The 27,433-nt window shown below is 42.6% G+C and overlaps 4 protein-coding genes across 4 annotated transcripts; 2 read left to right on the forward strand and 2 right to left on the reverse strand.

The window, feature by feature from the left end:
• Nucleotides 1-3,885: 3,885 nt before the first annotated feature.
• LOC114583071 (olfactory receptor 14A16-like) lies at nucleotides 3,886-4,824 on the forward strand. Its single transcript, XM_028704419.2, has one exon. The coding sequence runs from the start codon at nucleotides 3,886-3,888 to the stop codon at nucleotides 4,822-4,824; it is 939 nt and encodes a 312-aa protein (XP_028560252.2).
• A 3,290-nt stretch (nucleotides 4,825-8,114) lies between these two features.
• On the reverse strand, nucleotides 8,115-9,056 carry LOC114582655 (olfactory receptor 14A16-like). Its single transcript, XM_028703843.2, has one exon. It carries the CDS (start codon nucleotides 9,054-9,056, stop codon nucleotides 8,115-8,117), a length of 942 nt encoding a protein of 313 aa, XP_028559676.2.
• A 4,119-nt stretch (nucleotides 9,057-13,175) lies between these two features.
• Nucleotides 13,176-15,733, reverse strand: LOC114583070 (olfactory receptor 14I1-like). Its single transcript, XM_028704418.2, has 2 exons — nucleotides 15,663-15,733; nucleotides 13,176-14,139 (listed from the first exon to the last, which is right to left on the reverse strand). The coding sequence occupies exons 1-2, from the start codon at nucleotides 15,731-15,733 to the stop codon at nucleotides 13,176-13,178; spliced, it is 1,035 nt and encodes a 344-aa protein (XP_028560251.2).
• A 10,111-nt stretch (nucleotides 15,734-25,844) lies between these two features.
• Nucleotides 25,845-26,780, forward strand: LOC114607998 (olfactory receptor 14I1-like). Its single transcript, XM_028751735.2, has one exon. The coding sequence runs from the start codon at nucleotides 25,845-25,847 to the stop codon at nucleotides 26,778-26,780; it is 936 nt and encodes a 311-aa protein (XP_028607568.2).
• Nucleotides 26,781-27,433: the final 653 nt, after the last annotated feature.

Here is a 27,433-nt window from a genome sequence, read left to right on the forward strand (position 1 = left end):
CTAAATGGACCCAGTGAAATAAGTGTAAACAGTTTGTTCTGTTCCTGAATCTGTGATACAAATCATTCCATAATTCCTCCACCTCCTTTTTCATATAATTCATCGTCAATTGATCACGCATTTCACCATCTTCTCAAGACAGTGTATTTCACTTACAAGTGATACATGTATACGACAATCGAATGTAACCATATTAACAAATATTCCATGTAAACATTTAGTTAGAAAAAGAAAGTTGAAGAACATAAAATGTATCATTTTCCCAAAATGTTCTGAACAGAACATGGCCTTGTGGGGCATTTTGTTCTTGATCATTCTACAATTTTATAAAATTTATTTTTGCATAAAAATGTCATCTGGCAATTTTCTTTCTATTGTTTTATAATATTGATTAGTAGAACCATCTAATTTGAACTTTTGTTGTCCAGTGGGTTGTGTTCGCGATAAATTATCCCTCCAAGAGCTGCATGCCAGAGCTGGGTCTCCACTCTTAGTCTATTATACTCATACTACACACACCGGCAGACATGCAGCACACAAACCTACAGATATGGACACACACTGATCATAAAAAGAAAACAAGAACACAAGCAACCCCCCCCCCCAAATTGACCCAGGGAGACAGTTCCCTTCATGTGCAGATAACACTTGTGCAGAGCAAATTTTCACACATCATAGCACAAGACTGCTTGGAGATTGGGGTGACAATATGATAAAATTTATACATTCAGAAATTACTAAGCAAAATATTAAATGATTATATGCTTTTACGACAGAGATGTGCAGAACATTATGCAGAACATTAACACAACAAATCTTTAGCCTCTCCACTCTTTTCAGTTCACACAACCATCATTTCTAATGTATATGAACACCCTGAATGACAGGAACCAACTGGAAACTAAAAGAAAAATACAAGGGACAATTACTGACCACATACCTCATCATTCATTAATGGAGGCCATTCCACATGTACTATACTGTGAAGGCTTGAGATCAGTTTACTTGTGAGCTTGCTATACCCCATTTATGCCCATCTGACTGTTTTTGTCTGTGGAACTGGCAATGTTACAGGTGCCACATACCGGTAATTTAGGACTAAAAAAAGAAAAGAAACTGTTTTTAACTGTTTTTATTAATAATTATATCTTTCTTGTTAGCCATGTGGAGGCTTTATTACAATCAAGTGGTATATAAACTTTGTTAAATGAAACAAATAAACAGAGGTTATTCCTACAGCAACTGGGTCGGATAGGTCAGTCTGGGACTGACTCAGTGGCGTAGCGTGGGTTGTCAGCACCCGGGGCAAGGCAAGTAATTTGCGCCCCCTAACCCGTGGATTTGCGCCCCCTAACCCGTGGATTTGCGCCCCCTAATCTGTGGATTTGCCCTAACCCCAGATGTTGCGCCCGGTGCGGCCGGCCCCCCCCCCTGCACCCCCCACACTACACCATTGGACTGACTATCCCAAAGTCACACAATATGTTTTATGACTGATTTTATCTATGGTCTCTCACATCCTACTCCACTTAATATTCCTCCGTCCCCCCCCCCCCACATACTGGAAAAATGACATAGAAGTGAGTAAACGGGGGTGGGTGGGGGTGGAAGTAATCTTTTCTGATAGGTCTGGAAATGTATTGCAGATAGAGGCACATGACGGCAAATAAATAAATAAAAGATAAAAAATGGAATGGTAGTTAGAGTTCTCTTCAGTTAGAATTATTGCAGCCAGGTTTTGCACTAAAGGAGTCATATTGAAGGGCAGCCCCATGTATAATGCAATATAGCAATTCAGCCAGGATGTAACCAGGAAATGGATAGTTTGTGAAAGCCTGTCTCTATCTAGAAATGGCTACAGTATTTGGATATAACTAAATAAATAGCCATAGAGTGATCATTTTTCATGTACTGAAGCACATGTTGTATCTGTTGTTGTTTGTTTGTTTCTACTACCAAAGTCGAAGCAGCAAAATTGCCTTGAGGATTCCGATCAGCTCTGCTGCGCTCTTGGGAGTAGGATCCCAAGATGCCTAAACAGAATTAACTAACGCTCCCTCCCATGCCTGCTGGCACTAAGAGCTGATGCTACATTTAGTGACTATTACCTTTAAATATGCTGTCTTTTTTAAAGGGGAAAAATACTTGGTTACATGTTTGGGGGTAAGTGCCAAGGGAAGGTTGAAAGTGCCTGGTTGAGAAGGTACATGGGCTCTCGCATCTGAAGCATATCATACCCTATGAATTTTTACACTTGAAGGTATTTCAATTGCTTGCCAACTTTTTCTAACTGGATTATAATTTTGTTCGATTAAATCCAGACTTGGTGATGCTATTAGCAGACCCATTGACTGCAGAGGTTCTGTTACAAGTATATGACTAAATGTGAGTCCAACCCAATACGTTCGATTATAGTTGTATAATTGTGAGATCTGGTACGCCACATTGAATGGGAAATTGTGACAAAAATGGAAGTGCACAAGCCAAGTTATAAAAGACGATATAAGTATTTTATTATTCATGTGACAGTAATAACCGCAAAACCAATACTGTGTGGTGAGCTCTTATGTACATGTATGTGTATGTAGGCTTCTCTTTTGGATGTTCCATCAAACGCACAGATATTAGAAGAAGGATTGAGGGGGTATAATCTATACCCTCCAACATTCCTCATATGAAACTAGGGATATTCTGTTTACATAAGTGTCATTCCACCCCATGCCCATTAGACAAAGTCAAGTGAACACCTCAAGCAGCAAATGCTGGGGATTGGTGAAGCGGCAGTGAGGTTGGGAGGTTAGGGCGGTGTGTACAAGGTGCCCTGCCCTGTATTAACTCATTGTATTCTTATAAGCTGTTTAGGACCATGCCCTCACAATGCAACATACAAACAAGAGCAAGGCAAGATATAAAGGTATAATAGCTACATGACCAAACATACAACATACTTTAAGAAGCTGTCCTGTAAAACCTAATTATGACCTAAGTTAAAGGTAGCATTAAACATAAAGGTCTTCACCGCTTGCCTAAGTGCCTGTACACATGGGGTAAGGCACAAGTCAATAGGAAGGGAGGGTATGAGTTCATGATATAATAAGCCAGAAAATTAACAGTGAAATATTTGATTTTCCTATCCCTTATTTTTGCAGTCCCAAGCAGAAACCGACCTACCAAACCTTCAGGGAGCCTCTGTTCATACTGCGTGTTCTGTCTTCAATTTACGGAGGTTACCTAATTTGTGCAGGCCTGCTGCGAATTATCCCAAATTAAAAGCATGTGCATGTGTGCATAGTGATAACAAAGTCAGTTTATACGAGCTCCAATTCCAGTTCTTACCCGGGTGCTGCTGCAAGCCACTGCCAGACTCAGGAGCACATATATATAATGGGTATAATAGTAACCTGCCATTTATTTTGGCTAAAAGAAGTAGATTGATTTTGAGCACATAACTCTGAAATTATCTGATGATATGTGTTGTGCTCTTAACTCTTAATATTGTATAGGTCACATGCAAGGACATGCAGATTGTTCTGAGTAAACAAAACTGCCTTGCAAGAAAGCTCACAATGCAAGTTGAAAATCAGTGTTGCTGGGAGCAGTTGGGACAATCCTGGATAAAATTAGAAGCCAAAATGACTTCTGTAATTCCAGGAGTGTCCTGGGAAAATTGTGACACTTGAAGGCTATGCTAGCCTCCCCACACCATGCACAAATTTCAAATAGGTGCTGGGGGGGGGGTTCATTGACAATCTGAGGGGGAAAGCATAGAATGCATGGTGGATTTGACTGTTTAAAGGAACTTTAACGGGTTAATAAATATTTATAAACAAACAATCCTATCTTCTTCCTTGTACAGGTAATGTGTGAACACGTTGTGTGAATAAAATGTCCAATCTTACCTCCATGTCTACATTTCTGCTGTTGGGATTCTCAGACATTCGAGAACTACAGATCTTGCACTTTTTTGTTTTCTTATTGTTGTACTCGGTGGCAATAATGGGCAATTTTCTCATTATTGTAGTAGTTGTCTTCGATCACCACCTTCACACCCCCATGTACTTCTTTCTCATGAATTTGGCCATGATGGACCTTGGAACAATTTCTGTCATGGTACCCAAATCGATGGCTATTTCTCTTTTAAACAGCAGGTTCATGTCTTATTCTGGATGTGTTGCTCAAGTCTTTTTTTCATATTTATTTGGAACATCAGATCTTGCCCTCCTAACTATAATGGCACATGACCGCAATGTTGCTATTTGCAACCCACTCCAATATGAGTTAATTATGAACAGAGGAGCCTGTATACGGATGGTAGCCATTGTATGGATTATCAGTCTTCTTAATGCCACCCTACATGCTGGTTGCACCTTTGCAAACACCTTCTGTTCTAATGCTGTCAATCAATTCTTCTGTGAAATCCCAAGGTTACTGAAGCTTTCCTGCACTGACTTTTACTTAGTTGAAGTTGGGTTTCTTGTGCTAGGATGGAGTATAGGGCTCTGTTGCTTCATTTTCATCATCATAACATACATTCAAATCTTTTCTACAGTGCGTAGAATCCCTTCTGTTCATGGTCAGAAAAAGGCCCTTTCCACTTGCCTGCCTCACCTCATGGTTGTCTCTGTGTTTATGTTCACTGGAGTATTTGCTTATGCAAAGCCACCCACAGATGCTGCTTCTAATGTGGACTTAGCTTTTGCTGTGGTCTATACCATCATTCCTCCCACATTGAATCCATTCATCTACAGTATGAGAAACAAGGAAATAAAAACTGCTATGTGGAAACTCTTAGATTATGGGCATTCTTCTAAAAATATATTTTGAGTTTTTAAAAATGGGATTGTATATTCAATGTGAATGTTTTGATATACAGTTTTTAACCTAGCACTAGAACCTTGGGGTGGACATTTGCTTTGCATTTAGGAAGTTCCTGCTGTAACCCCTGGCATCTGCAGGTGGAGGAATGAATGGTTCCATATCTGAAGCCATAGGGAGCCACTACCAATCAGTGTCAACAATACTGAGCTAAATGCACCAATGGGCTGATTCAGTGTAAAGTAACTTCCTGTGTTCCTCACTCTGCAATGCAAATAGTCTTATAATTTATTCACCTTATTCTCCATGCCATTCATTGCCATTTGTTCATCCTCTTCACCCTTCTCCCCCCAAAAATGTGTTTTACTTACTACTGATACAAGTATAGTACAATTAGATATACTGTAACTGTATCAGCAAATACTATTTCCAATGCCTTTAGTAAGAAAATGAAAGTTCACAAGCATAAAATGTATGTCCCCAAAATAATTATCAATTTTATTATATTTTTGCTTGCCACTCCAATATCTGAGTGGTGTGAGATTCCAGGGGTTCCAGGAATTTATCCAGGGTTAAACTCACAGTACCTAGGAACGTAACCCCCACTTAATGGAGGTTGCCTATATAGAGCAATCAAATGTAATAAATATTCATTCTAATAAGAAAAAGTGTTGAAAAATGTGTAATTTTCCCATCAGAATTTTCAGTTTTACTGTAGTGTAGACAGAATCATACATTATCATTCTAAATTATAAAACTTGTTTTTTGATAAAATAATATATGATGTTGCAATCTTCCTTCTCTTATTTTGATAATATTAATTGCTAGAAACATTTCCCTTGCCATATTCCATCTTCCCATCAGTCACCCTGGAGACTGCCTCTACCTCTGGGGTTGTTAGGATCCACCTCTGGCTCAGTCCATTGGGATTTCTTTCCACTAAATAGTGCCATTCACCGCTCTAAGAGATACTGCTGTCAAAAACCCAGCCACCCTTGCAGTTACTTCCAGGCTAACATAATTAACAGGAAACTAAAATATTATCTTAAAGATATTGAAATAAAACATTACCAAAGGAAATCAAATGCAAAATGCACATTTAAAACAGCACAATTAGGAAGATAATATTATCATAGATACCACGCTCTCTGTATCCAGTATCCAGTATCTAGTATCCAGTATCCAGTAACTAGTTGTAATTGCACATTCTAACCACGACGTGCATTCCCTGATGAACCAATTTATCATAGTTGATTCTTCCATGAAATAATCCATCATGGAATGTGGTATTCTGCCCCCACACAAACTCTCACCTTCGCATTTTTCCAGCACTTTTATTACAGGTAATCCTAATGTCCAGTTTGCACATTATGGTCAAATATGCAAACATTATAAACTAACTAACTAACTAACTAACTAACTAACTAACTAAATTAATCATACCCTCACAGCAAGCTCATGAAGTACATTAGACTGAGAGGCAGTGACTCAGTGAGTTTCATAAGCTGGGTGAAGGGGATAATCTTTTCCTATAGGTCTGGAAATTTATTGGGTTTCTTGTTAGCAGTCCTATGTAGCACTTTTAAGATTCACCAATTCAGTTTGCTAACCTGTACATACTTATCACAGCTCATTGGCCACTCATTCATGACATTCTGCAAGCCTCACTAGGTCCAATGAGCACCAATTGCCACCGACAGAGCCTGTTATATTAACAGCAGTGGCATTTACAGGGTACCCTGTTAAAGGGGTCTTGAGGGGGAAGTCTCTGTCCATATAGAGCCAGAAGTGGTTGGCCAGCGGGCCATAGAGCCCCCCCCCAACATTTGGGTTTCCCCATCTCTGAACTGCCCTGAGATCTCTGGGTATAGAGCGGTATATAAAGGAGGAGGAGGAGGAGGAGGAGGAGGTGAGAGTGTGTGCGAATGGGAAGTGGGGGCAGAATACCACATTCCATGATGGATTATTTCATGGAAGAATCAACTATGAAAAATTGGTTCACCAGGGAATGCACATTGTTGCATATGTGGTTAGAGTGTGCAATTACAACTAGCTACTGGATACTGGATACAGAGAGCGTGGTATCTATGATAATATTATCTTCCTAATTGTGCTGTTTTAAATGTGCATTTTGCATTTTATTTTCTTTGGTAATGTTTTATTTTGAAATCTTTAAGATAATGTTTTAGTTTGCTGTTAATTATGTTAGCCTGGAAGTAACTGCAAGGGTAGCTGGGTTTTTGACAGCAGTATCTCTTAGAGCGGTGACTCCAGGGTGACTGATGGGAAGATGAAATATGGCAAGGGAAATGTTTCTAGCAATTAATATTATCAAAATAAGAGAAGGAAGATTGCAGCATTATATATTATTTTACCAAAAAAACAAGTTTTATAATTTAGAATGATCACAATCAAAACGTCTGATTCTGTCTACACTACAGTAAAACTGAAAATTCTGATGGGAAAATTACACGTTTTAAACACTTTTTCTTTTTAGAATGAATTTTCGTTACCTTTGATTTTTCTATATAGGCAACCCCCATTAAGTGGGGGTTACGTCTGAACGCACCACGAGTTTAAGCAAAATAATGTGTATTTGAAACATCATTGAAAAAGCCTGTAAACACCTCTTTCCACCCCTTTCTGTGACATTTTTAGGTCACTTCTGGGTTCGGTGTGATGCACTTTTGTGAGGTTGAGCACAGATTGAAAGTCTGTAAATGGCAGGTTGGCTGTATTTATGTCAGTTGTAAGTGAAATAAACAATTTTAAAAATAGGGTGAAATGACAATGAATGACATGGAGAATTTCGTGGGGAAACCGGATGGGAGGGAAATATGTATCACAGAATTAGGAGCACGGTAAACTCTCTTCAGACAGGGCATCATTCCTGCCTCTATTTGGAGATGCCAGGGTTAAATTGAGAACTTTCTGCATCCATAGCAGATGATCCATCCCTGGAGATGGCAGGGATTATCAACATGCAAAGCAGATGTTCTACCAAGTTCAAGGTAAAAAATTGCAGAGCCAAATATTAACATACCAAAACTGCAATATTCTGAATGAGAATATTTGTCCATTTAGCTCTGTAATGCCTACAATGGCTTTCAGTGGCTCTCTAGGGCTTGAAAACAGGAAACAATTCCTTCCCATGCCGTTTGAATTCAAAGGATTTATTTTATCAAAGGTTACAATTCTGGGTTAAAAAATTGCATATCAAAAAAATTAATAAAAAATAAAAAAAAATAAAAAATTGCATATCAAAATGCTCACACATTGAAGGGTATAGAATTGCATTTTTAGAGAACTCTAAATTGAGTTTTAGAAGGCCCCAAATCTAAGAGTTTCCACAATGCAGTCTTGATTTCTTTGTTTCTTATGCTGTAGATGAATGGATTCAGTGTGGGGGGAATAATGGTATATATTCCAGCAAAAGCAATATCGAGATCAAAAGAAGCGTCATTTGGAGGCTTTGCATAAGCAAAGATCCCAGTGAATATAAGCACAGATACAACCGTGAGGTGAGGAAGGCAAGTGGAGAGGAGTTTTTTCTGACCCTGAACAGAAGGGATTCTGAGCACTGCGGAAAAGATCTGCATATATGTTATGATAATGAATATGAAACACCCCGTTCCTATGCTAAAGGTTAGAACAAGAAGCCCAACCTCAACTAAGTAGAAGTCAGAGCAGGAGAGCTTCAATAATTTTGGGATTTCACAGAAGAACTGATTGACAGCATTAGAACAGAACGTGTTGGCAAAGGTGCTGCCAGCATGCAATATGGCAGCAAGAAGGCCTACAATCCACCCAATGGCTACCATCTGTATGCAGGCTCCTTTGTGCATAATTGTCTCATAGTGGAGTGGGTTGCAAATAGCAACATAGCGATCATGTGCCATGATAGTTAGCAGAGCAAAATCTGATGTTCCAAATAAATATAAAAAGAAAACTTGAGCAACGCATCCAAAATATGAAATATATCTGCTGTTTAAGAGGGAAATAGCCATTGATTTGGGTACCATGACGGAAATTGTTCCAACATCCAGCATAGCCAAATTCAGTAGAAAGAAGTACATGGGTGTGTGAAGGTGGTGATCAAGGACAATTGCAGCAACAATGAGCAGATTCCCTATGATTGCTGTCATGTATAATGCTAGGAACACAAAGAAGTGCAAGATCTGTAGTTCTCGAATGTCTGAGAATCCCAGCAGCAGAAAAGTAAGATTGTGCATTTTGTTCATAGGGCTTATTAACATGCTACCTGTACAAGGAAGAAGATAAGGATTGTTAGGGTACAAATATTGATTAACCAGTTAGATTTAAGCACAGTGCCTTTTATCTAACCATCAAATCTAATGGTATTCTTTGCTTAATTGATTAATAGGCAAATGTTGTACTGGCCCTTTTGCCCCCTCAGTTTTAGAACCATAGAACAATAGAACTGTAAAGTTGGAAGGGACTCCAACCCCCTGCAAAGCAAGTATCTTTTACCCAACATGGAGCTCAAGCCCATGACCGAGTTTAAGAGTCTCAGGTCTACCAACAAAGCTATCCCAGCATGGATATTGTCCTGAGAGTATCTGTGTCCATTCATTTTATTTTTTTTTATTTTTATTTTTATTTTTATTTTTATTTTTTTTATTTTTATTTTTATTTTTATTTTTATTTTTATCATAATCATCATCATCATCATTATAATAATAATAATTATAATAATAATTATCATTATTATTATTTTCTATACCGCTTTAAAGAAAAAAATCTCAGAGTGCTTTTCAGCACATTAAAACATCAAATAAAACAATCCAGAATAAAACATTTTTAAAGAAAGTCAAATACAGTGGTACCTCAGGTTACAGACGCTTCAGGTTACAGACTCCGCTAACCCAGAAATAGTACCTCGGGTTAAGAACTTTGCTTCAGGATAAGAACAGAAATCGCACGGTGGCACGGTGGCAGCGGGAAGCCCCATTAGCTAATGTGGTGTCTCAGGTTAAGAACAGTTTCAAGTGAAGAACAGACCTCCGGAACGAATTAAATTCTTAATCCGAGGTACCACTGTATATACAGTCAAGGCAACATGATTAACAGGAAACTAAAATATTACCTTAAAACTTTCAAAATAAAACATTACAAAGGAAGTCAACTGCAGAATACATATTTAACACAAACCAAGTTAACAAAAGCACAAACATTTCAAAAGAAAACATTGCTAAATGAAGTCAAATATAAAATGCACCTTTAAAACAACATACCGGTAATTAACAAGAGAGAAAAAAACATTATCATAGGCATAGAACATATCTGCTGCTGTTGCTGCCAGTCCTGCCTCTACATCTCTTGCAAATGTGTGCAGAATGGCGTGAGACTATCCCCTCCACTCTTCACTTACAGTTGTGCATTCAATGGAACACCAGAAAGGGAAACCTATGTTCACACATTTATATGTGTGTAAGAGCTCATCACACAGTTGTTGGCCCAAATCATGAAGGGTTCTGATTAAGGTGCACTGAATACATGCACAAAACCACATGCTTCTTTTCTGATGTTTGGGTGGACATGCAGATGTCAGGGAGAAGGATGGAAGGATGGAAGAAGTTACTCATTGTAGGGTTGTGGAACAGATGTAGTTTAAAAGGGAGCCCAAAGAAAAAAGTTTGAGAACCACTGCTTTAGTTCAATAGTCTAATGAAATAATGAATGGTCATGGTTAAATGGTTAAAGGAGAACATTGGTTCAAGGGCAATTCTGCAGAGGGGGAGAATCTGCATTCTCCATGAAGCCTAACCTACCTTGCAGGCCTTTTCTTAGAATAAGGTGGAGTAATCCACCTCCCCCATTGTCCCCATTGGGATAGACGGAAAACAGTGCAACTGGGCAACCCTAGGTTTCTTTCTAAAACTTATGCAGCAGAGTGCAGCATAGGAAATGACAACACATCAGCCACCAGCCTCCATGATGCAGAGAGATGTTGCCTTCCTCCAACCCTCAATACAAACTGATTTGGATGCACTGGCTCCAGTTTCCCACCTCAGATACACCACATCATTTTTACAGCAATTTTCATTGGGGGGGGGAGGAGACATTTGTACCATTTTAGCTCAGACCTACGCAGGAGTAAGGGAACAGTAGTGCAGGAGGAGGAACAAAACAACTACTCACACCCTTGTTTGATGCATATCACAAGGTGTGCTTCCACATGGCAGTTTATTGTGGACTCGGTGCTGGTCATGCTCAGAAAGTTCTCACGTCATCCACACAATTTAGTTACCATCAAAATTCCAGCCTATACTTTTTTCTTTCTTTAACCTGGATTATCTGCATTGAGGTCGAAAAAATAACTCATCGTGCATCTGCTTTCCTTGCTGGTGTGGAAACTCCTAAGCACATTTTTGTTGTGAATGAATGGGCTGTTTCTCAGCTAGGTGGTAACTTTTCAGTGAGCAGCCTTTATTCCCACAACCCCACTTCAATTGACTCCTTTCATGAACAGTTTTCAAAAGATATGTAATGGTGGAAATCAATGCTTGGGGCTGCTTGCTCTGATCACAGAGCTGCTTTGTGTTATGTGATCTGCCCTGGACCTCCTAAGAGCTAGTCTACCGTCTCCTTGTGTAGTAAGATTCTGTCCTAACCTCAGTCATTCAGTGGGGGATAGGGTTGGGTTTCAGTGTGGTAGGGGATTTTGTTTTGGTTGTTGCTGTTACAGGAATAATAAAATATTTATACCACCATTTATAACTTGGTTTATGCGCTGCCTTTTTAGCCACAGCTTCCCATTAAATGTGGTGTACCAGAATTAACAAATATGAAACATACTGGGTTGGATCCATATTTAGTCCTACTTGCAGGAGACCTGCTGAAATCAATGGGTCTATGCCAAGTGTTACCAAGTCTGGACCCAGCCTAACAAAATGATAATCCAGTTAGAAAGAAACTATACATTTTTAAAAGTAGAGCAGTGTAGTGATGGCTTCATTGTTTCAAGTATGTGTGTATGAGATCCCTTGAAAACTGATAGAAGACCAGAAGACAAACAAATTGGCAAACACCTTGAGATTGCATAAAAGGAATAGGAAACTACTGAACCCCCTTACATCATTTTGAAATACAGTACCTTTAATTGGGAAATTCAGTTTCCCCTCCAGCTGTTTTAAGGTAAAATGCAGTTCATATGTGAGAGTCCATGCATCTTCTTTCAATCTTCCTGTGGAACTTACCACTGAAGATGTAGCTGTTTTCCCCATTTTAAAAAGATTGCGTATATGAGAATAATGGTCACTAAAGGTTACATCGGGTATTAGTGCCAGCAGACATGCCAGAGAGAGTTATTTTAAGCCTGTTTTGCCGTCTTGAGAGCTTACTCCCAAGAGTAAGCACAACTGATCACACTCCTCAGGTATATGTTGGTAGTCCTTTGGTAGCAGACACAAAGAAATAGCAGTTACAACATGTGCTTCAATACATGAAAAATGATCACACATGTGGTGAAATCCAAGGCTATTTATTTTGCAATATTCAAATAGTGTAGCCATGTCTAGATAGATTTCCATAGCAATCCATGTTGAATTGTGGTATTGCATTATACATAGGGCTGCCCTTCAGAAGCCTCAGTTAGTGCAGGGACTGACTGCAGTATTTCTAACTGAAGTTGTATGATGGATAGTGACACCCCAAACTTTTTGGAGTCTTAATGCTTTCAAACCCCTCCAATGTAGGCACAAGTTGTATATATGTGCAAATTAAGCATATATCATAAAGACACAACAGTCTCTGTTGTCCCTCATTCCAAAGGAAACACAAACCCTGGGTAAATTCCTGGAACCCCTGGAATCTCACACCACTCAGATATTGGAGTGGCAAGCAAAAATATAATAAAATTAATAATTATTTTGGGGACATACATTTTATGCTTTTGAACTTTCATTTTCTTACTAAAGGCATTGGAAATAGTATTTGCTGAAACAGTTATATCTAATTGTACTATACTGGTATCAGTAGTAAGTAAAACATTGTTTGGGGGGAGAAGGGTGAAGAGGATAAACAAATGGCAATGAATGGCATGGATAATAAGGTGAATAAATTATAAGACTATTTGCATTGCAGAGTGAGCAACACAGGAAGTTACTTTACACTGAATCATCCCATTGGTCCATTTAGCTCAATATTGTTGACATTGATTGGTAGTGGCTCCCTATGGCTTGAGATATGGAACCATTCATTCCTCCACCTGCAGATGCCAGGGGTTACAGCAGGAACTTCCTACATGCAAAGCAAATGTCCACCCAAGGTTCTAGTGCTAGGTTAAAAACTGTATATCAAAACATTCACATTGAATATACAATCCCATGTTTAAAAACTCAAAATATATTTTTAGAAGAATGCCCATAATCTAAGAGTTTCCACAAAGCAGTCTTGATTTCTTTGTTTCTCATGCTATAGATGAATGGATTCAACATAGGAGGAATTACAGTATAGATCACAGCAAAAGCTATATCCAGATCAGAAGAAGCATTAGTGGGAGGCCTTGCATAGGCAAAGAGTGCAGTGCCCATAAACAAAGAGACAACAGTGAGGTGGGGAAGGCAAGTGGAGAGGGCTTTTTTCTGACCATGTACTGAAGGAATTCTGCGCACTGTAGCAAATAGCTGCATGTATGTTATGATAATGAACATGAAGCATCCTAGTCCCAGGCAACACCCTAACACAATAACCCCTACTTCGACAAGGTAGATATTAGAGCAGGAGAGCTTCAGTAATGTTGGAACTTCACAGAAGAACTGATGGACGTCATTTGAACAGAAGGTGATTGCAAAAGTGCTACAAGCGTGTAACATGGCATAAAGAAGACTAGCAATCAACACAATGAGGGTCATCTGAATACAAGCTCCTTTGTGCATAATTGTCTCATATTGTAATGGGTTGCAGATGGCAACATAGCGATCATGTGCCATTACTGTTAGAATGGCAAAATCTGCTGCGACAAAGAACATATAGAAGAAAACCTGGGCCACACACCCAGAGTAAGAAATAGACCTGCTGTTCATGATGGAATTGGCTAATGATTTGGGCATCATGACAGAAGCAGAGCCCATGTCCATCATTGCCAAATTAGTTAGGAAAAAGTACATTGGTGTATGGAGGTGATGGTCTAGCACTATTGCAGCAATAATGAGAAGATTCCCAGCCATGGTGGTCAAGTACAATCCTAGGAACAGAAAGAAGTATAAGATCTGTAGTTCCCGTACTTCTGAGAATTCCCACAGCAGAAACGTTGACATGGAAGTAAGATTGCTCTTTTTTTCTTCAATATTTGCATTTTCTCTGTTGGAGGAAGAAGCTAAAAAGTGTTAATATTGATTAACAAGCTAATTTAAGCATGCTTCTTGAAATTTCATTATATATTCCACATTATTTTGCTAATCAAGTACAGTGGTGCTCCGCAAGACGAATGCCTCGCAAGACGAAAAACTTGCTAGACGAAAGGTTTTTCCGTTTTTTGAGTCGTTCCACAAGACGAAATGTCTTGCGAGTTCTTGCAAGTTTGTTTCCTTTTTCTTGAAGCCGCTAAGCCACTAAGTCGTTAATAGCCGCTAAGCCGCTAAGCCATTAATAGCCGCTAAGCCGCTAAGCCGCTAATAGCCGCTAAGCTGCTAAGCTGCTAATAGCCGTGCTTCGCAAGACGAAAAAACTGCAAGATGAAGAGACTCATGGAATGGATTAATTTCGTCTTGCGAGGCACCACTGTAGTGGAAAAGCAATTGAAATTAAAGATTATGCCAAAATAGCCAGTTTGTAAATTGAAGCTTCTATATCTGTTATTATCTAAAGTATCTCAAACACTTTCACTCCAAAATTTATATATAAACACATATTGTCTATTTTTGTTCAGTCTTCATGTTTAGAGGATTCTGTGGGAGGCAGTGGAAGACAGGAGTGCCTGGCGTGCTCTGGTCCATGGGTCACGAAGAGTCGGACGTGACTAAACGACTAAACAGCAGCAACAACAACAAGTAATCTTACAGTAATATGAAGCTATCTGGGGGCTTTTAAACTACTTCCTTTAGTTGCCTTACCCCACAAAAGAAGTTGCTATTAATGCCACTTGGAGAGCTGTCCCATCACTTGTGGCATTCAAACCCAGGTTTTTCAAAACTAAGTAATAGAGTATATATGTGTTTGTGAATAAGGCAGAATTCTAAGGCAACAGCCTATTATGAATGTAGTCTGCTACAGATAAATAGTAAATTGAATGCATTATATTGACAAAAAATCTCCTAATGAATTTCACCTGCCAGTAGTGCTACTGTTTGTGCCAATATATGTCTCTAATACTTCAGTGGGTGATAATGATCTGGGGTGGATTCGTGTCCCCATGAAATGTAACACAAATCTAGTTCTGCCTGCATGAATTTTCATGTCATCACTTTCTTATTTTTATGACATGGGGAAAAAAAACCTGCTGCAAATTACCCAGTTACTGGGATCAAGGGTGCAGCCTCGATTGGGATCGTTCTTCCAGCACACAGACTGAATGGAACTGAACACAGCCCAGTTCCATCATACACGCATAACAAATGGACCACACAGTTGAATGATACAATATATCTGCATCAGCTACATCTATTTGCCTTTGGAGCAACAATTAGGAATGTGTTTAGTATACCAGTTGGTCATCATTCATTTTAAAGTTGAGCACTCTAATAAGGACTGGTATCAGCATACAAGAGTATATAAGACCCCTTTAAAATTGATAGATGAGAAGAAAATAAAATGCTGATAGACACATCTAGATTACATCAGAGTAGAAGGAAACTACCAAACCACCTTAAATCATTTTAAAATACCTTTGATGATAAGATTCAATTTTCTCTCCAGCTACTTTAGGGTACGATATGGTAAAGATGTCAGAATCCATGCGTCTTCTCAATCAAGCTCTTTCAGCCTTCTTGCAGCACTTGCCACAATATGTGTAACTTTCCTCCCCTCCTTAAAATAGACTGCATATGTGAGGATAATAGTCACTAAAGTGGCAACAGTAGACAAGGGAGGGATCATTTTTTTAAGTCTTATTTGTCATCTTGGGATCTTACTCCCAAGAGTCCAGCACAGCTGATTTGAAAACATTGTTGAAAGTTACTGCTTCTACTTTCACAGTAGACCCCCCCCCCAAAAAAAAGTATTTATATAGAAATTATACAGGAGGGGGCCCAAATCAAACTTGTTTTACACCCCCTGGGAAAACTATTAAACCTGAAAGAAAGCCCACAAGTCGATGCAAAATTTTAGTGCAAGGATCAGAGGAGAGCTAGAGTATAACATTTATCCAGTGAAGTGACAATGGCCACTTACCCTTCTTCCACGGTGAGTGGCAGTTGCGGCCCACTACGGTGCCTCCCTAAGTCCCTGGAGCCTCGCCATGTTGCCCTGACTTTTGGGTTCCTCCCCAGCCACCACAGAGCATCTTGCCAATCCACGGTGGCCTAGGGGGGCGGTGGAGCTTTTGCAGGCTTCACTCAGGTCCACTCCCTGGACTTATAATCAGGCCAACGCAACTCACTGTAGCCCAGTCAGCCTTGTAGTTTTGCTATGGACCCTTCCTCCCAACCACACCCTGTCATGCCTCGGTTCCCCACCGGGGGCTGAGGGGGATACACGCCCAATGCCTATGCCACGTTTTGCCTACATATGAAATTAATAAAATTGTGGCCTTTTAATCCCATTACAGTTGTCATGTCTATTCATTCTTCCCACCAGTCAGCTAGGCTCCCTGGGGGCATGGACCTGGGGGTACCCTGTAAATGCTGCTGCTGTTGGGGGGGGGGTGTATCACCCGTCCACCCCTCCAGGTCAGAAGATAGACTAAAGGATTCCGCCAAAGGACTAACCTGCCAAAATTGTGACTAGTGCTGCGGGGAAGGCAAAACCTAACAATCAGGGAAAATTCCTTCCCAGCTCCGAAAAACAGCAACCATTAAGGAATCATAGGAAAGCCCACTAAGCTGGATAGGAAAAGGTTAGAAGAAAAGCAGAAAAACAATAGCAATGCTAAAGGGTGGACATGGTGGGTCACATTACAAGGCTGACTGGGCTACAGTGAGTTGCGTCGGCCTGATTATAAATCCAGGGAGTGGACCTGAGTGAAGCCTGCAAAAGCTCCACCCCCCAGGCCACCCTGGATTGGCAAGATGCTCCGCGGTAGCCGGAGAGGAACCCAACAGTCAGGGCAACATGGCGAGGCTCCAGGGGCTTAGGGAAGCACTGTGGTGGGCCGCAACTGCCAATCACCATGGAAGAAGGGTAAGTGGCCATTGTCACTCCACTGGATAAATGTTATACTCTAGCTCTCCTCTGATCCTTGCACTAAAATTTTGCATGGACTTGTGGACTTCCTTTCAGATTCAATAGTTTTCCCAAGGGGTGTAAAACAAGATTGATTTTGTGTCCCACTCTTGTATAATTTCTACATAAATACTCCCCCCCCCCTACTGTCAATGTAGAAGCAGTAACTTTCAACAATGTTTTCAGATCAGCTGTGCTGGACTCTTGGGAATAAGATCCCAAGATGACAAATAAGACTTAAAAGTATGATCCTTCCCATGTCTACCGTTGCTAATTAAGTGACTATTATCCTCACATATGCAGTCTATTTAAAGGCGGGAAAAACAGTTACATGTCCTGTGGCAAGTGCTGCAAGAAGGCCGAAAGAGCTTGGTTGAGAAGATGCATGGATTCTGACATCTTTATAATATCGTCCCCTAAAGTAGCTGGAAAGGAAATTGAATCTTATCATTAAAGGTATTTTAAAACAATTTAAGGTGATTTGGTAGTTTCCTTTTACTCTGATGTAATCTAGAGGTGTCTATCAGCATTTTATTTTCTTCTCATCTTTCAATTTTAAAGGAGTCTTAAAGGTAAAGGTAAAGGGACCCCTGGCCATTAGGTCCAGTCGTGGCCGACTCCAGGGTTGCGGCGCTCATCTCACTTTACTGGCTGAAGGAGCCGACATACAGCTTCCGGGTCATGTGGCCTGCATGACTAAGCCGCTTCTGGCGAACCAGAGCAGCGCACTGAAATGCCATTTACCTTCCTGCCGGAGCGGTACCTATTTATCTACTTGCACTTTGAAGTGCTTTCGAACTGCTAGGTTGGCAGGAGCAGGGACCGAGCAATGGGAGCTCACCCCACTGTGGGGATTCGAACCGCCAACCTTCTGATTGGCAAGTCCTAGGTTCTGTAGTTTAACCCACAGCGCCACCCGCATCCCAAAGGGGTCTTACATACTCTTGAATGCTGATACCAGTCCTTATTAGAGTGCTCAGCTTTAAAATGAACAATGACCACCTGGTATGTTAAACAAATTCCTAATGAATGTTCCAAAGGCAAAAAGATGTAGCTGATGTAGATATATTGCATCATTCAACTGTGTGGTCCGTTTGTGATGGCCGTATGATGGAACTGGGCTGTGTTCTGTTCCAATCAGTCTGTGTGCTAGAAAAAAGATCCCGATCAAGGCCACAGCTTTCCCCCCAGTAACTGCATAATTTGCAGCAGGTCTGCCCCCCCTATGTCAGAAAAATAAACGTGATGACATGAAAATTCATGCTGGCAGAACTAGATTTGTGTTACATTTCATGGGGACACAAATATACCCCAGATCATTATCACCCACTGAAGTATTAGATACATATATTGGCACAAACAGTACCACTACCAGCCTGTGAAATTCATCAGAAGATTTTATGTCAGGGGTCAGCAGACTTTTTCAGCAGGGTGGTGGTCCACTCTCCCTCAGACCTTGTGGGGCGGGGCGGACTATATTTTGAAAATAAATATAACAATGAATGAATTCCTATGCCCCACAAATAATCCAGAGATGCATTTTAATTAAAAGGACACATTCTACTCATGTAAAAACACGCTGATTCTCGGACTGTCCGTGGGCCGGATTTGGAAGGTGATTCGGCCAGATACGACCCCCAGGCCTTAGTTTACCTACCCATGTTTTGTGGCAATATAATACATTCAATTTAATATTTATCTGTAGCAGACTACATTCAAAATAGGCTGTTACCTTAGAATTCTGTCTTATTCCCAAACACATGTATACTCTGTTACTTACCGTATTTTTTGCTCTATAAGACTCACTTTTCCCCTCCTTAAAATTAAGGGGAAATGTGTGTGCGTCTTATGGAGCAAATGCAGGCTGTGCAGCTATCACAGAAGCCAGAACAGCAAGAGGGATTGCTGCTTTCACTGTGCAGCGATCTCTCTTGCTGTTCTGGCTTCTGAGATTCAGAATATATTTTTTCTTGTTTTCCTCCTACAAAAACTAGGTGCGTCTTGTGGTCTGGTGTGTCTTATGGAGCGAAAAATACGGGTAGTTCTGAAAAACCAGGAGCACCTATAACTGAGGATAGCAGTATGTTATAGTTTCCAATTTCAATACCTGACATTATATATATATATATATATAGAGAGAGAGAGAGAGAGAGAGAGAGAAAGATTAGGTAGTTGTCAGGGAACTGCCATCGGAAGGACAGGAGGTGCAAAGGCTCCCTCAGGTTGAAAGAGACGGAGCAGCTGAAGAGGGAACCAGTAGGGGGCGAGCAGGAACTTCCAGGGAAAGTGAGTCGGAGGGGTGGCTCAGAGACGTTTCCAGCGAAAACAGTGGAGAGGTCTCAGGACCTCCTATAGGGACACCCACGCCTCGCCGGAAACTGTCACGCAGAGAGTCCAGAAGACGTGTTTCCGTGAAAGAGCTTTTATGTTGGAAACGTTTCCGAAAGCAACCACTTTCGGATTCTACTAGCGATTGACGCAGCCATGCCGGAGGGGCTCCGTCACAGGCAGAGGTTTGAAAACCTGATCAAACTCTGAGGGACTTGCATTTTACGCACAAGCAGCTCATCATCCCACCACAGCAATCCGAAAGTCACTGAAAGCCAGCTTGTGCAAGCAGCGGCATCATGAGCGACCCAGCCGGAACCGGAGGAGCAGGAGCAGCTGGAGGAGGTCCAAGCCTGGAAGAAAGGTACAGGGCGTTGGAGATCCAGCTGGCCATGCAAACGGCGAGGCTTGAGGAGAGGAGGGCTCAGGATGCAGAAAAGGGAAAGGAGAAAACCACCTCGATAGCCAGAAAGGTGCCAGGATTGGTGCAGAAATTCGGGGGAGATCCCAGAAACTATCATGCCTTTAGAACTGAGATGCAATACGCTCTCAATCTGCAGTATGATGACTTCCCCGACGAGGAATCGCGAGTGGCTTTTGTAATTGGCCATCTCGAAGGGGGGGCGAAGGATTGGGTTCGACCCCTGATGGCAGTGAATAATGAGATACTAAAGGACACGAGGAAGTTTTTTCGTGCCATGGACCTGATGTTTTCCAGTGACATTGAGCAGGGGGTGGTACGAAGGCAGTTAATGGCTTGCAAACAGGGGAGCCGATCTGTCCGTGAGTACTGGACTGAGTTTACTATGCTGATTCATAAATTGGGGTGGGACCTATCAGCGGAACCCATCCAAATGCTTTTTGAAGAGGGGCTTTCTTCGGCCGTTAAAGATGAACTTTCCCGGGGGCCAAGGGCGGAGTCTATGGACCAGCTGACCAAATCCGCGCTGGCCATAGGAGCGCGCCAGGAAGCGAGAGCTTTGGAAAGGCGGGAAGGGAAAGGAGAACGTTGGAGGGAACTGCGCATTCCGGACATTCCAGAGCCACCTTTCCCGCCGGCAGAGCCGATGGAAGTTGGAACAGCGCGGGCGCGCGCAGTTTCAAATCCCAGTGAAGGGCGGAAGAAGGAGGGAAAGAGCGCCAAGAAATGTTATCTCTGCCAACAGCCAGGGCACTTTGCCAGAGTCTGCCCACAAAGAAAGGAATGGCAAGGGATGGCAGGAGCTGTGGGGGAAAGGGAGGAGGAAAACAAGGAGCAAGTAAAAGCCAACGCCTGGCTGCCACCGTCGGGGCACAGCAGCCAGGCCAAAGAGCAGTGAAAGTGCCCACGCCAGAACCACCCAGACCTGCTTTAGTGATAGAAGTGTTACTAGAGCTGCCAAATGGACACCCCCTACAGGTCAAGGCGCTTTTGGATTCAGGCAGCTCCTGTAATTTTATGAGTAAGGAGTTTGCAGCTGAGCACCAGATACAGACCATCCCTTTAAGTAATCCCTTGCAGGTGACCACGATTGATGGCAGAGAGCTGTTGGGAGGAGAAGTTAGCCAACAGACTGTCCCGATGATAATGAGGGTGGCAAGGCACACCGAACGGATAGCGTTTAATGTGGCCACCTTGGGAGGAGCTCCCATCATCTTGGGGATGAGCTGGCTGGCGCTACACGATCCGCTAGTGGGCTGGCATCAGAGGGTGGTCTCCTTTGGGTCAGCGCATTGCCTAGAACACTGCAAGCAGGGGAAGGTTCAGGGCGGAGACAGAGTCACCCTAGCCGGGATGGAAGTAATGGGCAGAGGGAAGGTGCCCCCGCAATACGCAGATCTGAGCAACGTATTCAGCGAAAGGGAAGCAGACAAACTGCCGCCGCATAGACCCTTTGACTGTCAAATCAACCTACTCCCTGGGGCCCAACTCCCAGTGGGCAAGCTGTACGCCATGTCCGACAGGGAGATGCAGGAGCTGAGGGAGTTCATTGACAAAAACCTGAAGCGAGGTTTCATCAGAGAGTCCCGAGCGGTGGGGGGCAGCCCAGTGTTTTTTGTGGACAAAAAAAACACAGATAAGCCGAGACTTGTGTGTGACTTCAGGGCCTTGAATGCAGTGTCGGAACCCCTGGCTTTCCCTATGCCCCGAATTGATGACATTTTGACCAGGGTAAGGAAGGGAAAGATTTTTACAAAGCTGGACCTGCGGGGGGCGTACAATCTGATACGCATAAGGAAGGGAGATGAATGGAAGACCACCATGTTCACCCCTTTGGGAGCCTTTGAATACCTCGTTATGCCCTTCGGTCTACAAGGAGGCTCCGCGTGCTTTCAAGCGTTTATTAACCACGTTCTGGGGCCTTTGCTCTACAAGAACTGTGTGGCCTTTTTAGACGACGTGTTGGTGTATTCGGAGGATGAGGAGCAGCATGTGAGGGACGTTCGAGAAGTGTTGGGCAGGCTGCAAGCCAACCAGCTGTGGGTGAAACTGGAGAAGTGCCAGTTTCATACCAAGGAGGTGGAATTCCTGGGGTACCGCTTGTCAGACAAGGGATTGGCCATGGATCCAGGCAAGGTCCAAGCGGTACTGGAATGGAAGACACCGAAGACCAAGAAGGATGTGCAAAGATTCTTGGGGTTTGGGAACTTTTATCGGAAGTTCATCAAGAACTTTGCCCACTTGACGGCGCCCATCACCGACTGCCTCAGCAGCAAGAAGAAATTTGTTTGGACGGCGGAGGCGGAGCGAGCATTTGAAGAACTGAAAAGGGCTTTCGCCTCGGAAGAACAACTTCTGCATGTGGATTTACGAAAACCCATGAGAGTGGAAACCGATGCGTCCGACCGGGCGGTAGGGGCGGTACTTCTTCAACCGGGGAGGAGTATGTCAGAGTGGAGACCGTGTGCCTTCTTCTCGCGGAAGCTGAATAAATCCGAGAGGAACTACACGGTGTATGACAGGGAACTACTTGCCATTCACGAAGCGTTCCGGAGGTGGAGACATTTATTAATTGGGGCGCAACACAAGGTGCAAGTGTGCACCGACCACAAGAATTTAGAGTATTGGAGAACAGCTCGAGTGCTCAACCAACGACAAGTGAGATGGGCACAGGAATTCTCTAAATTCAACTTTGAAATTTGTTATGTGCCAGGTCCAGAAAACGTCAGGGCGGACGCTCTCTCACGCAAACCAGAGTATTGGGAGGGGGAGGGGGCGATTGAAGAGAGACATGTCATCCCTGAGGACCGCTGGGTGTGTGGGGCGGCGCTGGTGGGGCAACGAGAACTGGTAGAGGAAACGGAAAATGATGAATATGCCCAGGATAAGCTCAGAGGACTCAGGGGGGAGGGCGAGAGCCCCGAAGGTTTTGAGGAAAGAAATGGGGCATTGTATTACAAAGGGGCACTGTATATACCCGAAGGTGAATTGAGGGGGAGAGTACTCAAGCAGTTGCACGATAGCCCCACGGCGGGACATTTTGGGCAACACAAGACCATGTGGTTGGTTACCAGGGAATTCTGGTGGCCCAAGGTGAGGGAAGATGTAAGGGAGTATGTAAGAGGGTGTGACCAATGTCAGCGAGCCAAAGGGGAAAGACGGGCGCCGGCAGGGTTATTAGAACCATTACCCACACCAGAACGGCCTTGGGAAGCGGTATCAATAGATTTTATGACGGATCTGCCGAAGTCCAAGGGGAAAACAGCCATCATGGTAGTAGTAGACCTGTTAACAAAGATGTGCCACTTTGTAGCATGCTCACATGCAGTCACAGCGGAAGAAACAGCGAAGTTGTTTGTAGAACACATCTTTAGGTTGCACGGGGCTCCCTTGAGGGTGATCTCGGACCGCGGCAAACAATTTACTTCCAGGTTCTGGAGGAAGCTCATGAGCTTGCTGCACGTGGAAGTCAATTTTTCAACGGCCCGGCACCCTGAAACCAACGGGCAGGCGGAAAGAGCAAATGGCATTCTTCAACAATATCTGAGGTGTTATGTCAATGACAGAGAGAACGATTGGGTCGAAAAGTTGGCGCTGGCAGAATTTGCCTACAATAATGCGGAGAATGTGTCCACAGGGATGAGCCCCTTTTTGGCTAATTACGGGTGTCACCCCAGGGCATTTCCAGGGGAGGGAGGGGAGAGATGGAGCGTTCCAGCGGCTGAACATTTTGTAGAAGAGATGGAAGCGATCCATCATCAGCTCCAGCTCAACTTAGAAAGGGCCAAGGCACAATATAAGAAGCAGGCAGACAAGAACAGAAGGGAAGGTGAAACCATAAGGGTGGGGGATCAAGTGTGGCTGTCAACCCAAGGGTTGCCGTTCAAAGGGGGTTGTAAGAAATTGAGGCCCAGAAGATTGGGACCCTTTGAGGTCATTCAGCAGGTCAACCCGGTGGCTTTCAAACTCCGGTTACCCAACCACATGAAATTGCACCCAGTGTTCCACAGGTCGTTACTGTCACCATACAGGGGGGGACGTGAAGGGGAGCACGTCAGGGGACCAGCCTTGGAAGAGAGGGAACGCAGCAACCATGTAGCGGAAATCCTCGATTCCAGGTGGAAGGGAAATCAGGTAGAGTATTTGGTGGCGTGGGAAGGGGAACCGGAGTCAGAAAACACCTGGGTGACTGCAGGGGAGGTCAATGACGAGGTTTTAACAGAAACGTTCCACCAAAGATTCCCTAGGAAACCACAGCCGGTAGAAAGGTTTAGGAGGGAGTACTTCGGCACCACCGACGAGGAACAGGAAATGGAAGGATTCACGGAGTCGGAGTTGGAAGAGGGAATAGACTCCGAAGACGAGGAGTATCGAGAGACGAGGGACAGTAGCAGGTGGAGGGAAGTGTTCGAAACTTCGGACGATGAGGAAGGTTCTTTCAGGGGTTTTACTTCCTCCCAGCCCGGAGGGGAGGAGACGGGAGGGGGTGAAGGGGGCCCTGGAGGGGAGGTGGATGTCAGGGAACTGCCATCGGAAGGACAGGAGGTGCAAAGGCTCCCTCAGGTTGAAAGAGACGGAGCAGCTGAAGAGGGAACCAGTAGGGGGCGAGCAGGAACTTCCAGGGAAAGTGAGTCGGAGGGGTGGCTCAGAGACGTTTCCAGCGAAAACAGTGGAGAGGTCTCAGGACCTCCTATAGGGACACCCACGCCTCGCCGGAAACTGTCACGCAGAGAGTCCAGAAGACGTGTTTCCGTGAAAGAGCTTTTATGTTGGAAACGTTTCCGAAAGCAACCACTTTCGGATTCTACTAGCGATTGACGCAGCCATGCCGGAGGGGCTCCGTCACAGGCAGAGGTTTGAAAACCTGATCAAACTCTGAGGGACTTGCATTTTACGCACAAGCAGCTCATCATCCCACCACAGTAGTGGACTAGTCATGTAGATGTAGACAGTATTTTGCAAGATAGACATATAGAAGAACCCTAATTCAGTGGTATACAAAGTGCTTTGTATGCAAGATCTCCCCATTTGACAGATGGTTTCAGGTTTGGGAGCTGCCAGTCCAACACTGTCTTCTTCAAGTGATATCTAAATGCCATATAAAACATATGTTTAACATCATGATTATCTCTTCAAAGATTACTACAGTGGTACCTCGGGTTACATACGCTTCAGGTTACATACACTTCAGGTTACAGACTCTGCTAACCCTGAAATATTACCTCAGGTTAAGAACTTTGCTTCAGGATGAGAACAGAAATCGTGCAGCAGCGGTGCAGGAGCAGCAGGAGGCCCCATTAGCTAAAGTGGTGCTTCAGGTTAAGAACAGTTTCAGGTTAAGAACGGACCTCCAAAATGAATTAAGTTCTTAACCTGAGGTACCATTGTATAGCAGATGAGGGTTTGAATTAGGCCACAAGTGATGGGACAGCTCTACAAGTGACATTAATAGCAGCTTCCTTTGTGGGGCAAAGCAACTAAAGGAAGTAGTTAAAAAACCCCCAGATAGCTTCATGTTACTGCAAGATTACTTAGAGTCCCCCAAACATGCAGACTGAGCAGAAATAGAAAATATTAGTTAATATATAAAGTTTGGAGTGAAATCAGTGTTTGAGATACTTTAGATACTTTATATAATAACAGATATGCAAGCTTCAATTTACAAATGGGCTATTTTGGCATAATCTTTAATCTCAATTGTTTTTACACTACTTGATTGGCAAAAGAATGGGGAATATATAATTAAATTTCAGGAAGCATTTTTTAAAAAATGTTCTATATTCTGATTTTAATCTGTTGGGATCAGCCCAGAGTGGCTGGGGAAACCTAGCCCGATGGATGGGGTATAATAAATAAATGATATAATTAGCTCATTAATCATTATTAACACATTTTAGCTTCTTCCTCCAACAGAGAGAATGCAAATACTGAAGAAAAAATGAGCAATCTTACTTCCATGTCAACGTTTCTGCTGTGGGAATTCTCAGATGTACGAGAACTACAGATCTTATACTTCTTTCTGTTCCTAGGATTGTACTTGACCACCATGGCTGGGAATCTTCTCATTATTGCTGCATTTGCGCTAGACCATCACCTCCATACACCAATGTACTTTTTCCTAACTAATTTGGCAATGATGGACATGGGCTCTGCTTCTGTCATGATGCCCAAATCATTAGCCAATTCCATCATGAACAGCAGGTCTATTTCTTACTCTGGGTGTGTGGCCCAGGTTTTCTTCTATATGTTCTTTGTCGCAGCAGATTTTGCCATTCTAACAGTAATGGCACATGATCGCTATGTTGCCATCTGCAACCCGTTACAGTATGAGACAATTATGCACAAAGGAGCTTGTATTCAGATGACCCTCATTGTGTTGATTGCTAGTCTTCTTCATGCCATGTTACATACTTGTAGCACTTTTGCAATCACCTTCTGTTCAAATGACGTCCATCAGTTCTTCTGTGAAGTTCCAACATTACTGAAGCTCTCCTGCTCTAATATCTACCTTGTCGAAGTAGGGGTTATTGTGTTAGGGTGTTGCCTGGGACTAGGATGCTTCATGTTCATTATCATAACATACATGCAGCTATTTGCTACAGTGCGCAGAATTCCTTCAGTACATGGTCAGAAAAAAGCCCTCTCCACTTGCCTTCCCCACCTCACTGTTGTCTCTTTGTTTATGGGCACTGCACTCTTTGCCTATGCAAAGCCTCCCACTAATGCTTCTTCTGATCTGGATATAGCTTTTGCTGTGATCTATACCATAATTCCTCCCATGTTGAATCCATTCATCTATAGCATGAGAAACAAAGAAATCAAGACTGCTTTGTGGAAACTCTTAGATTTTGGGCATTCCTCTAAAAATAGATAAATATATATATATATATATTTCTATAAAACGACATCTGCACTTCTTCCTGTGAATTGTTGGCCTTGCAATGCCATTGTTCTTTGACCCTCTCACCTTATTATTCATGGAATTCATCCATTTGTTTTTCATCGCCCACTTTTAAAATTGTATCTTTCATCTGCAACTGTTTCAATGATCAGATCTAATTCACCATGTGTCTTCTTAGATATAATACCTAAAGGAGAGACATTAAGAGTGGGGCAGGGTGGGAAATCAGGAGGGCTCAGAACCCTCCCGTCCCCTTCCTATTTCTATTTTCCAATGCCACTGATTTTAAATTATAGATCTGGTTTACTGATCAGTAACAGTGGATGAGTAGGAAAATTCCAGCCTGATGTTTACACAAGTCCGTGTTGTTATGGTGTTTTAAATTTCATGGTATATATTGTTGTACACCATCCTATGATAATATATGAATTGGTGATATATACCTTTGATATTAAAAACAAATAAACCAGATTTGTGAGAATATCGAGACAGTCGGTGGCTCATAGACAGCAAGACAGTTGTGTGGGTATGGACCTGAGTAGTCCAAATAGATGGTACTTAGAAAAAATTGTTTCAAACGTGCAGCCAGTGTTCATGTCTTCCCTAGGTTGATTGTAATTTTTTTT

The sequence above is a fragment of the Podarcis muralis genome, chromosome 13, assembly GCF_964188315.1.
Source record: "Podarcis muralis chromosome 13, rPodMur119.hap1.1, whole genome shotgun sequence".
Taxonomy (NCBI): Eukaryota; Metazoa; Chordata; class Lepidosauria; order Squamata; family Lacertidae; genus Podarcis; species Podarcis muralis.